Genomic DNA, 12,649 nt, shown 5'->3' with positions numbered 1-12,649 from the left:
TATGGGTCCAAGGACAGAGCTTTGGGGGACCCCACTGGTCACAGGGCACCACAACGATTGACTCCCATCAACCAGCACCCTCTGGGTCCGACCACGGAGCCAATTTCCCAGCCAGCGGATCGTGGTGGCCCCAAGGCCACAAGTGGCTAGTTTCGCCAAGAGGTGACCATGGGATACTAGATCGAAGGCTTTTTTGAAGTCAAGATATATGACATCAATCTCTTCTCCCTCGTCCAGGTGCTAGGTCACCTGGTCGTAGGAGGAAATGAGATTGGTTAAGTAAGACCTACCCGCAACAAACCTGTGCTGGCTATCCCTTAGGATGTTGGCGTCGGCCAGTCCATCAAGGATGGCCTCTTTAATAATCTTTTCTAAGACCTTCCCCAGGATAGAAGTCAGGCTGATGGGCCTATAGTTAGCTGGAACCACTCTCCTCCCTTTCTGGAAGATCGGCACCACATTGGACTTCTTCCAGTCTTCGGACACTTCACCAGAGCGCCAGGAGCTCTCAAAGACCCGTGCCAGGGGCTGGACAATGATGCTCGCCAGCTCCCTGAGTACCCTGGGGTGCAGGTTGTCAGGGCCGGCTGACTTGAAGGTATCCAGACTCTGAAGCTGTTCCTCCACAAGGTCGGCATTGATGAAGGGCAGGCAGGGGATCTCCCTCACCCGGATGATCCACTGAAGGATCATTTCTTTCACTTGCTTGGGTGCATAGGTTCCAGATGTGATACTGTATTGAGTGGGCCTGGGCTCTGTTCACATCTGGCAGCATTTATGGCCCCAAAGGTATTTAGGCACTTAACTTCCCATGGGGATAAATCAGATAAACCCATGCCTAAATCAGTTCCAGGCCCCTAAATACCCATGTGCACCTGGCTGTATGTTCCTTCCTCTGTTTAACTTAATGAAGAAACAACTTTTGTTGAAGCAAGGGGTGGGGAAAATCAATACGAGGCCTGTAAAAGCTCCCCAGTCTATTTTAGCCCAGGTACTTCCTTGTATCATCGTCACCACTGTAGTGTCTGAGCATTTTGCAGCACATGCCTGGCATCGCTCCTGTGCTTTGCCTGTCATTGCCTTCCCACAGGAGAAGTGTGCCATGGGGCACTTTGTTTAAATAAGATCTTTTTGTAGCTGTTATGTAGGAGGTGGATTTTCTTTCCTGTGCTTGGGCTTGTTTGCTTTCATAAGAACTCAAGCTGCTGAGCTAGCTCTGTGCCAGAAGGTAAGGTCCAAGCCAGCCCCGTGAGCAATGAGGCGAGTGAGCGTGAAAGCAATGTATCCTTGCAGTTCAACGTGAATATTTAAATGGGCAATTATAAAAAAAAGAAAGATGCATTTCAGGTTGGCTGCAAGATGGCTTGATACAGTGTCCTTGGATGAGGGAGAGCAAAAATGTCGTTGCTGACAACAGGCCGTGATAAACGGTGCTCGTTTGCTCAAGGTGGTAGGGAGGAGGTGAGGGAAGATTAAGGACACATCTCTATTAACATACAAATCACCATAGTGGTGTGTGGGGGGCAGCTTATTAAGCTTGTCTCCACTAATAATCTCAACCAAACCATGTTAATGATATTAACTAATACTAGTGAATGGCTCAGGGTTGCAAAAACCCGGCAGAACAGAGGCATCCGGATGCCCTAGAGAGGCTGGCGATATGCAAGGCGTAGAGCAAAATAAGGCTCAGGTGGGAAAATGGCAGCAGTGTGGGACGGGAAGGGGGAACTCCAGAAGCAACACAACCAAAAATGTTCTAGAGGGGAAACTGGACAGGAATTAAATGTGAGTACAAGGTCCAGTGTCCTCCAGAGTCTTATAAATATTTTCCAGAGGCAGCTGGACCCAAATGTCCTTTAGGGCAGAGAGAGAAGTGGGTGAGTGGGGTGCACTGGTGATTTGTTGCTATATCCTAAAATGGACCAGGACATCCTTGCCATGCCTCCTCAGCACTGACACCAACCCGTGGGCCCACTGAAGGCACCGGTTCACAGTGTTGTGGAGCTGGGAGTTGGAAACGATCTCTGTTCAGCTTTGGTGCAGCTGAAGCCATCGTAGACAGGGCCGGGAATTAGGAGAAGGTCCCTCCCCATTGAGCAGGGAGGACGTGAATCAGCACGTAGCAAATTTATGCCCACTCAGTTACTGCGCAGTCAGGCACGTGTAGACGCGTTACAGCGCAGTGATCCTGTGCGTGCTCTGACTCGGGAGCAACTTCACACTCAAGTCGGAGCACGCACACAGCGTTACTCTGCAGTAACGCCTGCACGTCTAGACGCAGTCTGAAAGCCGCTTGCTGCGCAGTAACCTGCTGCGTAGTAACTTATTGCGCAGTAAATGCACGTGTAGACACACCCAGGGATGGCAAAACGTCTCAGGGGTCGTAAGACTGATCTGGATACCCGCCTGAATAAGGCTGCAGGAAGCAGTTGCCCAAGATAATGGTGGAAGGTGTTGGCTAGCCCATGAGGTTGCTTCCAACTCTCAGCTCCCTCTTGCGCAGCTTTCCGTGTGATAGCGTGGCACATCTCCTCCAGGCAGCCCTGCGAAGCAGGGAGGCATCCTCTATCCTCCCTGACAGCAAGACAGCTGAAGGACAAAAAAAAGGTGGTGGGGGGCACTCACAACACAGGAAGTCTGTGGCCTAGGAGGGGCTGTTTTTTTGGGGGGGCAGCACGCCCCCCCTTCTGCCTCAGAAGAGCACGCACAGGGCAAGGCGCTTAGCAAAACACTTAGCAAAAATCTAGAAATCTCGGTTCCAAAACGATCCTTTTTATTAGCTCAACTGAGACACTGCGCAACAACAAAACCCAACCTTTTCCTGCAAGCTTTCCGGCTCGTGGCCCCTCATCGAGCTCAGGGAAAGTTCAAGAGGGTAAAAAGCCTGGAAGGGGTTTGCGAGGGCGGGAAGCACCCCCCCCCGCGTCCCGCCCGCTTGGGAACGCGGCGCCTTTAAGACCGGGAGGGCTCCCGCCTCCCCGGGCGCCGGGCGCCTTCCGGGCGTGGGCGGGGCCAGCGGCGCCTCTTGAGGGGAGCGGGCGGCGCGCACCCCGTCGTGGCTGCGGCATGGCGCGGCGGGCCGTGCTGTTCGACGTGGGCGGCGTGCTGGCGGTCCCCGGCCCGCAGGCCTTCATACGGCGGCACGAGGAGGCGGCCGGCCTGCCCCGGTAGGCGGCGGGGTGTGTGGGGGCCTCGCGCGCCCGCCTGTGCTTCGCGGTGCGAGGGGGCGCGGAACCCAGAAGTGACACGGTGCATTCGTTGTGTGTCGCGCCCGGCCGCTCCGCCGGCTCCAGCTGCTGGGCGGGGGCTATGAGGCGGCGTCATCCGTGACTTAACAGGCGCTGATCTGCATTGGCGGGAAACCGAGCTGTAGCGGCGCGCCAGGAGGGCTTGATAATTAGTTATGATCATAACACATCAAGTGTTGTTATTGGCATTATTAATTATGATTGGCACTTATTAATAATGAGTGGCATGAGTGTCTATGATGTATAGTAATGACTGCCTTCTATGATGAGATGACGGGCTTTGTGGATGCAGGGGGATGTGGGGTAGGATGCCTTGATTTTAGCAAGGCTCTTGATACAGTCTTGCAGGCAGGCTAAGGAAGTGCGGTGCATTCATCCAGCCCGTAAGGTGGATAGAAAACTGGTTGGAGGATTTGGGCTCAGAGGGTTGTAATCAATAGCTCGATGTCTAGTTGGCAATCGTGGCGTGTACAAGCTCCCTATGGTGAGATGACTGGCTCTGTGGATGTAGGGAGACCAGTGGATGTGGTGTACCTTGATTTCAGCAAAGCTTTTGATGCAATCTCCCACATCATTCTTCAGGCAAGCTAAGGAAGCATACTTTCTTAGCTCGCCTGCAAGAATGCAGTGGGAGACCATATCAAAAGCCTTGCTAAAATCAAGGTGATTGCACTGGACTGTAAGGTGGGCAGCAAGCTGGCTGGAGCATTGGGCTCAGAGGGTTGTAATCAGTGGCTCTATGTCTAGTTGGCAGGCGGTATCAAGTGGAGCACCTCAGGGGTTGGTCCTGGGCTAGTTTTGTTCCATGTCTTCATCAATGACCTGGAAGATAGGATGGGGCACACTGTCAGCAAGTTTGCAGATGACACCAAGTTGACAGGAATAGTAGATATGCTGGGGGGTCAGGCTGTGATTCAGAGTGACCTTGACAAATTGGGGGATTGGGCCAAAAGGAATCTCCTGAGGTTCAACAAGGACATGTACATTCATGACAATTGATCTCTCCTCCTTCTACATATGCAGTGCAAGGAGAGGTCTTGTGTGGAGTGGGTGTATTGGTTGTACAACAAAGGTGAGAGCTGGTTCAACCTCCTGTGTATTGAACTAGTTGTGTAACAGTATGGTTGACGGCTCTTTGTTAGACCTATTGATGACTGCCTCTCACTGCAACAATTGCAATTAAAACTTAATAGGACAATGAAGAAAGAAGAGTTTAAAGCGTTGGAAGTATGGACTGTGGTGACTTTTAAGGTGATCCCTCATTCCCATTGCCTGCAATCTCTTGCATGGTAAGGGAGAAAAAAAACCCGTGCCTGATTATTGGTTTCCCTAGCAGAAGGGATGAGATGTCTAGTTCAGATGACCTGGAACTGTTGTTGAATTCACTTCCTCTTTCCCATGAAATGGGCCACAGGAATAGCAGAGGTCGGAGCTACGCTTCCTGCCTCTAGTGCTGGTTCATGGAGCTAGAGGGACATAGGACTTCCTGGGTCTTCCCAGGACACAACAGGTAGTCTCTGCCTGTAGACCATCATTTATCCAAAGAGCCCTAAAAATCCACTCCCAACACAGTCATAAAGCCTGTCAGGAAAACCAAGCCAAAGTTGATGCTCAGAAGCTAGTTGCTAACATTTGCTTGGAAGACTGTAGGTTGAGATTTAGCTGGAGATGTCAGTCCTTTCCTCTGACCTAGTTTGAAGATGTGGTGGACGGGGCTTGGACCTCGTGATGGTGACTGAAAAGGGCTGAGATGTCTGTGAGATCAAAAAATGCCCAGTGGAGCTAAGCAAGTGGAACAGAAGATCTTGTGCCTACTACAAACGAGGCTCAGTAGAAAAATGAGATTATTCTGGATTGTGTTTGTTTTGAAACAAAGACTTAAATGGTTAGGGCAGAACATGTAGTTTTGAGGGGGCTGGGTTATTTTAGTTTTAAAAAGAAGTTGATGTTGAATCTGTATTATTCCCCCCCCCCTTTAATCGCTGGCTGTAATTAAAAGCTATTTCAGTAATACACTCCACATTTAACTGTACCCGCTTGTGTTTTCCCACCTCAGTTTCCTTCTTTCTTGGGGAAACAGACAGCCCATGGGATGTGCCCAACCCTTGTTTTCTCCTCCTGAATCTTGGTTTCTTTTCTTTTCGGTTCCCAATCCATTTCTTCCTCAAATGGTCCATGAGACCCTTCTGTAACCTCCTATCTCCCTTTTATCAGGAGACTCTGTGCTCTGTCTTGTCTGATGAGCTGTTCCTTTACCTCCTTATGGTTTGCTGTGGGAGGTCGCCGTTTTGGGTCTAGAGTTTGTCAGCTAGACACTTCTAAACAGCTCCTGAAATCTGAGAATCACAGAAACTGAGGGTTGGAGGGACCTCACGAGGTGACATTGAGACCAGCCCTAACTCCATCATCCCAGCCAAGTCTTTGTCTAGCCAGGTCTTCAAAACCTCCAAGGATGGAGAGTTCACTACCTCTCTGGGGAGCCTGTTCCGGTGTTTTACTACCCACCTAGTGAGCAAGTTCCTAGTAATATCCAACCTCAACTTCCCTTGCTGCAACTTGAGACCATACTTGGAAAATGGAGGTAGGAAGACAGCAGATGGGCTGAGCCCACTTTTTTTTTGCAATGCAGCTTGAGTTTGCAATTTCACGAGGTGATAACTGGTGCATAGATTGATTCCACAAGTTGGAAAACATTGTGCCCATTTTACAGATGGAGAGCCAAGGCCCATGGAGGTCCTATGGGGCGGAGCCAGGAATGGAGTCTGATCTCCCAAGCCTCAGTTCAGTGACTAAGCTCCAAGGCTTGACCATCATGGCTGGAGCTAGTCATCTTCCCTGAAATGCTGTGCATGCCAGGCTTGTATTGGGATGTGGATGAAGCTTGACATGTTCTACCCTAGTTTTAGCTGATCCTGGCATCTGAATCCTGCAGTCCTGGCACTTTGTATGCGAGGGCTGCAGTATTTCAGTAAGAGTCTCTTCCCCAAGAGCATGAAGAAGCAGAGAAATCTGATGTCCAGGTGGAACTGTCTCTACCTTCAAAATAGCAAGGAGCTAGTCTTTCAGCAGATAATGCTATCAGACTGCTGAGAATTTTGAGCTGCTCTTCCCCACTCTTACTCCACTGGGTCCTCATCCGTGATTTGGAGCCAAAGAAGCCTTGTTTCTCCAGACTAGTAAATACCATCTGTTCAAAGCAGAGTTGCAGTCGTACTTGCAAGGCAAGAGGTTCCAAAGGGCTGTTCCCATGCAAGAAATAGCCAGGCTTAGGCTGACAAGATTGGGTGCAATCAGTCTGGACAGGCTTCATGCTTTGAGGTTAAACATTTCTCAGCCCTGTTCCAAGCTGTTCCTGTAAATTAACTGGAAGGATCCCAGAGTTGGGAGAAGAGGCATAGTGATATTGCTGGCATCAGAAGGATATAAGCACAGAGACGATCCTACGCCTAAGGGCTCTGAGCAACTTGATATTGATGGTGCTGTTTGGCACATGCCATCTGCTATGCAGTGCAAGGTCAAAGCCTGGGTTAACTTGTGAGGACTGGTTTTGTTACCTTGGGCAAAAAGGAAGACTAGGGTGCAGGTGTGAGGGGCAGCTCCACTGAATATCAAGGGGAAGAAGTAGCTTAAGTTGCAGCAAGGGAAGTTGAGGTTTAATATTAGGACAAACTCTTTCATGAGGAGGGTAGTAAAGCACTGGAACCGGCTACCCAGGGATGTGGTGGACTCTCCATCCTTGGAGGTTTTGAAGACCTGGGTAGACGAAGCCTTGGTGGGACTAGATGAACTCCTGAGGTCCCTTCCAGCCCTAATTTTCCATGGTTCTGCGTAACTGCAGGATCCATTAACTAGCTTTCCAGAGGGCCTGTTGGGATCCTTGTTGCCAGCTTCACAAGCTATCAACAAAAGCACCAGAACATAAGGGTCCCAATCCTGCATGGGCTGGTCGTAGGGGTAGGTGTAAGGCAGAATGTGTTCCAGTGCCAGGAGCAAGCAACATAACCGGCATGTCTATACATTCATTACTGTGTCTTAAATACTGCACATTTTGTTTAGCACTTGCTTAATAAAGTACTAACTAAATGTGCAGTACCTAGAGTTGCTGCTCATTAGCACTGGTACATGGTTATTTGTGATGTTTACTGTGCACTGGCCTAATAACAATGCACAGTAGGCTATTAGCACAGTTTGTGCTGTGGTGTGCTACTGAGCAGAGTTATTAGGCTAATGTGCAGTAAGCATCTCATGTAGACAGGCCCTCCCTAGTACTTGAGCTGTGGCTATCCTCTGAGGGGGGTGGCCTGTTACAAACTAGTCAGGGGGGACCAGCAGGCATTGGGGGGAGTCCCTGTCCCCCCAAGCGTGACCAGGAATAACGGTCACAAACTGGCGGAGGGTAGATTTAGGTTAGATATCAGGAGGTGCGACTTCACAGTCAGGGTGGCTAGGATCTGGAACCAACTTCCCAGAGAAGTGGTGCAGGCTCCTGCCCTGGGGGTCTTTAAGAGGAGGCTGGATGAACACCTTGCTGGGGTCGTTTGACCCCAGTACTCTTTCCTGCCCATAGCAGGGGGTCAGACTTGATGATTTGCTCAGGTCCCTTCTGACCCTACAAACTATGAAACTATGTATAAGTGTTTGCACACCTAACCATCCTATCATTGCATGGCACTCTGCAGCAGTCTGGAAAAAGTGTCAGGGCACACCAAGGTGCTGTGACATCCTGGTGGAGAATCACTGTCCTGGAGAGAAAAATATCTGAATCTGTGCTCGGTGAGCTTGTCACCAGTGCCTTTATACCAACCACTCCCTGGCTCTTTGAGCTAGTGATATATTCCCATTGCTGTTCGTAGGTGATGGGGTGCATGGCGATAGGCATCAAGGCCATTCTGCCACCCCTTTTTCCAAGTTGGACTCCACTATAGGTGAGTTCAGCGACCAAGCTTCCTGACGGGACCAACTCTGCAGCCAGTGCTTGTCCTCATCTCTTCCCCCACTGCATTGTGTTCATACACACCTTTTAATTTCTAGGAACTTTCTAGCAAGTGTCATCCTGGAAGCAGGCGCTACTGGTCCCTATGGCCGACTGATGACGGGACAGATCACTTTGTCTCAGGTAAGAGATTATTGTGGGTGAACCTGTAGAGCATGAGCATTGTGAAACCAGCCGGTGGTGGTGGCTTGGTCCCAGGCTTTGCTGGCACCCGGCCTGGCTGGCTAAGAGGTTCTTATTGAATCGTGTGCTAATATCATTGCCCTCAGATTTTTTCGGGACTGGGTTCAACAGTGGTAACTTTATGGGTTCCTCTAGCCTTCAGGGCAGGGAGGTAGAAGCTGTCAAACTATTTCAGATGAATAGGAATCTGGTGAGGACCGTAATGTAGAAAAAACCTTTACTAGTGCTGGAGTCGTTGACCCAGCTGTGTTCTGTTACCCTAGACTTCACCAGTAGTAAACTTCTCATGATGGACTAGAAACACCGTATCCCAAGAGATGGACAGTTTTGAGGGGGTTCAGTTTCTCATGCCTGCTTGTTTTAACATATAACATGATCCTTTTTGGGTGATGGGAATGTCACCCTAATTTTTAAGCTGGTCACTGAGCTGGATGAAGATTGCAAGAAGGCGGCTGCTGCTGCTGAGATTTTTCTCCCAGAGAAATTTTCCGTGGCTCAGATCTTTGGGGACTTTTTGGACGAAGGGAGGCTCAATACACCCTTATTGGATGCTGCTGTAACTCTCCGGAAAAATGGTAAGTGCTGGTTACTTATAAGATGGGAAATCCTAACTCTATTATGCCAGGAACTGGGAACGCAGCCCATTCATGTCACAAAGTAGACAAAGCTCACAAACTCACCAGAGGATCATCTTTTAACTGTCCTGGATTCCTAGGTCAAAACTTCAACTTACTACTTTTCCTGCTGGCCAGAAGACAATGGCTGGGCTACTTGTTTGCTTTCTATAGTGAAGTCTCTTCCTTCCTCCATTGTCAGTAAACCCAACTTTATTTCCCCAATGACTTTATACTGCAACCCCAAATGTACAGCTTGCCTGAAGGGGGTGTTGGATATACCCATGTTGGCCTAGAGACATAGGCAGGTAAGGTTTGGGGGTAAATGTGATATCTTTTATTAGACCGGCTAAATAGTTGGGAAAATTGTTCTTTACAAGCTTTTGGGCACCAAGGGTGTTTGGGCCCCAAAGATTGCAGAGAACAATTTTTCCAACTTCTAATAAAAGAGATCACATTTAGCCAAAGAGCCTTGTCTATTTAGTGTGCTCGAAGGCGGGGAAGCAGAATTTTGGGGGGTTGGCTCATGTTATAACTTGAGTGGCTGCAGTATGGCTTCAGTTTGGAAACATGCTAGAGGTGGAAATTGAGATCCAGGTGGGTGCAGAAGCCATGCTCTAAGTGTGAAGTTGCATGTTACATTTAGATCATACCAAGGGTACTTTAAAATGTTAAAGTTCGTTAACTCATGCCAGTGCCCTCTGAGCATCTCAAACCTTTATGCCACTTCAGGAGGGGGTTAACTTCTGGGCTGTGCCATCTAAGTCATGTTAAGGTAACTTTGGTCTCCTCCATGGAGATGCTATGAACAGCTTAAAGTCCTCCATCTTCCCAGAATACATTGTATCTGGGTCATAAATCCACTGCCAACAGCAAGCTGAAACAAATACAGGGAATACTTTTGCAATATGCACTATTTTTTAAATTTGTTGCCCCTGGGGTACTTGTGGAAGCCAATGGGATGATCCAAGTATGTGGAGGACAAGTCCATCATGCTTAATATGATAGTCGGGGATAAAACTTCTGTTTCAGGATATCCCTAAATCTATGACTGCTAGTGAGTGGGTGGGTTTGATAAAAAGGGGATCACTGTGTATAAGGCATAGTATACCTTGCCTGTAAACCAGTTATTCCCTGCCAGGGTGCTGTGGTACCCTGGGGTGCCTTGAGATCCTTTGAAGGGTTCACAAGATAAACCCAGAGTCTTTTAAATAGTGTTAAAAACATTCAGACCTGTTATGGACTTGCTGAACTCTTTGCACAACAAAAGCTTTATTCGCTCTCTGCATTAAAAAAAGAGAGAGAACTAACATTTGGGACTTTCCCAGGGTGCCTTGCATCTAAAGTTGCAAGCCACTGCTGTAAAGCAGCTGTTTGTTGCTGACAGAGGCAGGATGCTGGGCTAGATGGACCATAGATCTGCATGGCAGTTCTTATCTGCTGTGGTACTGGAAAATGGCCTTGCTAACCTTATTCTTACCTGTACCTTTGGTCCCTGGTCCCCATCCTGTTCCAGCTGTTCTTCACTGTTTCATAGTTAGTAGGGTCAGAAGGGACCTGAGCAGATCATCAAGTCTGACCCCCTGCCATGAGAGGAAAGAGTACTGGGGTCAAATGACTCCAGCAAGGTGTACATCTAGCCTCCTCTTAAAGACCCCCAGAGTAGGGGCCAGCACCACTTCTCTGGGAAGTTGGTTCCAGATCCTAGCTGCCCTGACCGTGAAGTCGCGCCTCCTGATGTCTAGTCTGAATCTCTCCTCCTACAGCTTGTGACCGTTATTCCTGGTCACTCCTGGCGGTGCTCGGGGGGACAGGGACTCCCCCAGTGCCTGCTGGTCCCCCCGACTAGTTTGTAGGCAGCCACCAGATCCCCCCTCAGCCTTCTCTTGTGGAGGCTGAACAGGTTCAGGTCCTGTCGCCTCTCCTCGTAGGGCCTGCCCTGCTGCCCCTGATCATGTGAGTGGCCTCCTCTGGACCCTCTCCATATTGTCCACATCCCTCCTGAAGTGTGGCGCCCAGAACTGGACCCAATACTCCTGCTGTGGCCTGACCAGTCCTGCATAGAGGGGGAGGATCACCTCCCTGGCCCTGCTCGAGATGCATCTGTGCATGCAGGACAAGGCGCGGTTGGCCTTCCTGACCGCGTCCCCACACTGCCGGCCCATGTTCATCTTGGCATCAGTGACGACTCCAAGATCCTTTTCTGCTTCTGCCCTGAGGAGAAGGGAGTTCCCCAACCTGTAGGTATGGTGCCGGTTCTTCCTCCCTAGGTGCAGCACCCTGCACTTGTCGGTGTTGAATCTCATCCTATTCTCATTCGCCCACCCCTGTAACCTGTCTAGGTCCGACTGCAGCCTATTGCTCCCTTCTAGTGTGCCCACATCCCCCCACATCTTAGTGCCATCAGCAAATTTGAACAAGGTGCTTTTTACCCCTTCGTCCAAGTCACTGATGAAGATGTTGAACAGTGCGGGCCTGGGAACCAAGCCCTGGGGGACCCCACTGCCCACGTTCTTCCAGGTCAAATAAGACCCGTCCACCACCACTCTCTGGGTGCGGCCCTCCAGCCATTTAGTGACCCATTTGACTGTGTAGGTGTCGACACCACAGTCCCCCAGTTTCTTCATGAAAACGGGGTGAGAGACAGTGTCGAAGGCCTTCCGAAAGTCCAGGAAGACGATGTCCACTGCTCCCCCTGCATCTAAGGATCTGGTGACTTGGTCATAGGAGGCCACCAGGTTGGTCTGGACGTGCCACTAATGAACCTGTGTTGGTTGCCCCTAGACATAATCTCCCCTGCTGGCCCCTCGTGGATATGTGCCAGGATAACCCTCTTAAAAAGCTTGCCCAGGATCAAGGGAAGACTAACTGGACTATACTTTCCTGTGTCCTCCTGCCTCCCCTTTTGGAAGATGGGAACCACATTGGCCCTCTTCTAGTCCTCTGGCATCACACCAGAGCACCATGAGTGCTCGTACAGCCGTGCCAGGGGTCCTGCAAAGACTGCAGCCAATTCCCGAGCACTCGGGGGTGGAGATCATCCAGACCAGCTGATTTGAATACATCCAGTCCCTCCAGATGTTCCCTGACTAGATCCTCACTGACCCTTGGCCTGGGTGCGCCTCCCCTGGGGCCTGAGGGGGGCCCAGTGGGGGGTCTGATCTGGTCCCTGCTTAGGAAAATGGAGGCAAAGAAGTCATTGAATAGGTTAGCTTTGTCGTCTGGTGTGATGACGAAATTTCCTAGCATGTGTTGCAGGGGCCCCACATTACCTGGTACCGTCTTTTTGTCCCGTGTGTATTTAAAAAAAGACTTCTTGTCCTTGATCCAGGTCACTAGTCCCAGTTCCATCTCTGCCTTGGCCTTCCTGGCCGCCCCCCTGCATCCCCGAGCAACTGCAGTATAGTCCTCCCTGGTGACAGCCCCTCCCTGCCTTTGGGTGTGCACCTCCCTTTTAGCTAGGAGACATTCCTGGATGCTTTTGGTGAGCCGTGGGGGCTTTTGCGCCCTCCTGCCCCCTTTGATCTGTGTTGGAATTACTTCCCTTTGGGCCTGGAGGATCGTCTCCTTAAGGAACGACCACTCTCCTTGGACAGCCGGCTCCCCTCCCC

At 50.2% G+C, this 12,649-nt stretch overlaps 1 protein-coding gene across 1 annotated transcript in view; it reads left to right on the top strand.

The window, feature by feature from the left end:
• The first annotated feature begins 3,040 nt into the window (after positions 1–3,040).
• Positions 3,041–12,649, top strand: part of EPHX2 (epoxide hydrolase 2) — a 78,256-nt gene continuing 68,647 nt past the window's right edge. The window contains exons 1-3 of the mRNA XM_019537262.1: positions 3,041–3,167; positions 8,280–8,364; positions 8,840–8,999. Of these exons, the coding sequence (XP_019392807.1) occupies positions 3,067–3,167; positions 8,280–8,364; positions 8,840–8,999 (346 nt within the window). The 5' untranslated portion in view covers positions 3,041–3,066. The remainder of the gene's footprint in view (positions 3,168–8,279; positions 8,365–8,839; positions 9,000–12,649) is intronic.

Source organism: Crocodylus porosus, unplaced genomic scaffold (assembly GCF_001723895.1).
Source record: "Crocodylus porosus isolate Cpor-Errol unplaced genomic scaffold, CroPor_comp1, whole genome shotgun sequence".
NCBI classification, from domain to species: Eukaryota; Metazoa; Chordata; order Crocodylia; family Crocodylidae; genus Crocodylus; species Crocodylus porosus.
The sequence above is the reverse complement of the archived record's forward strand: the minus strand, read 5'-3'. Positions and strand labels throughout refer to the sequence as shown.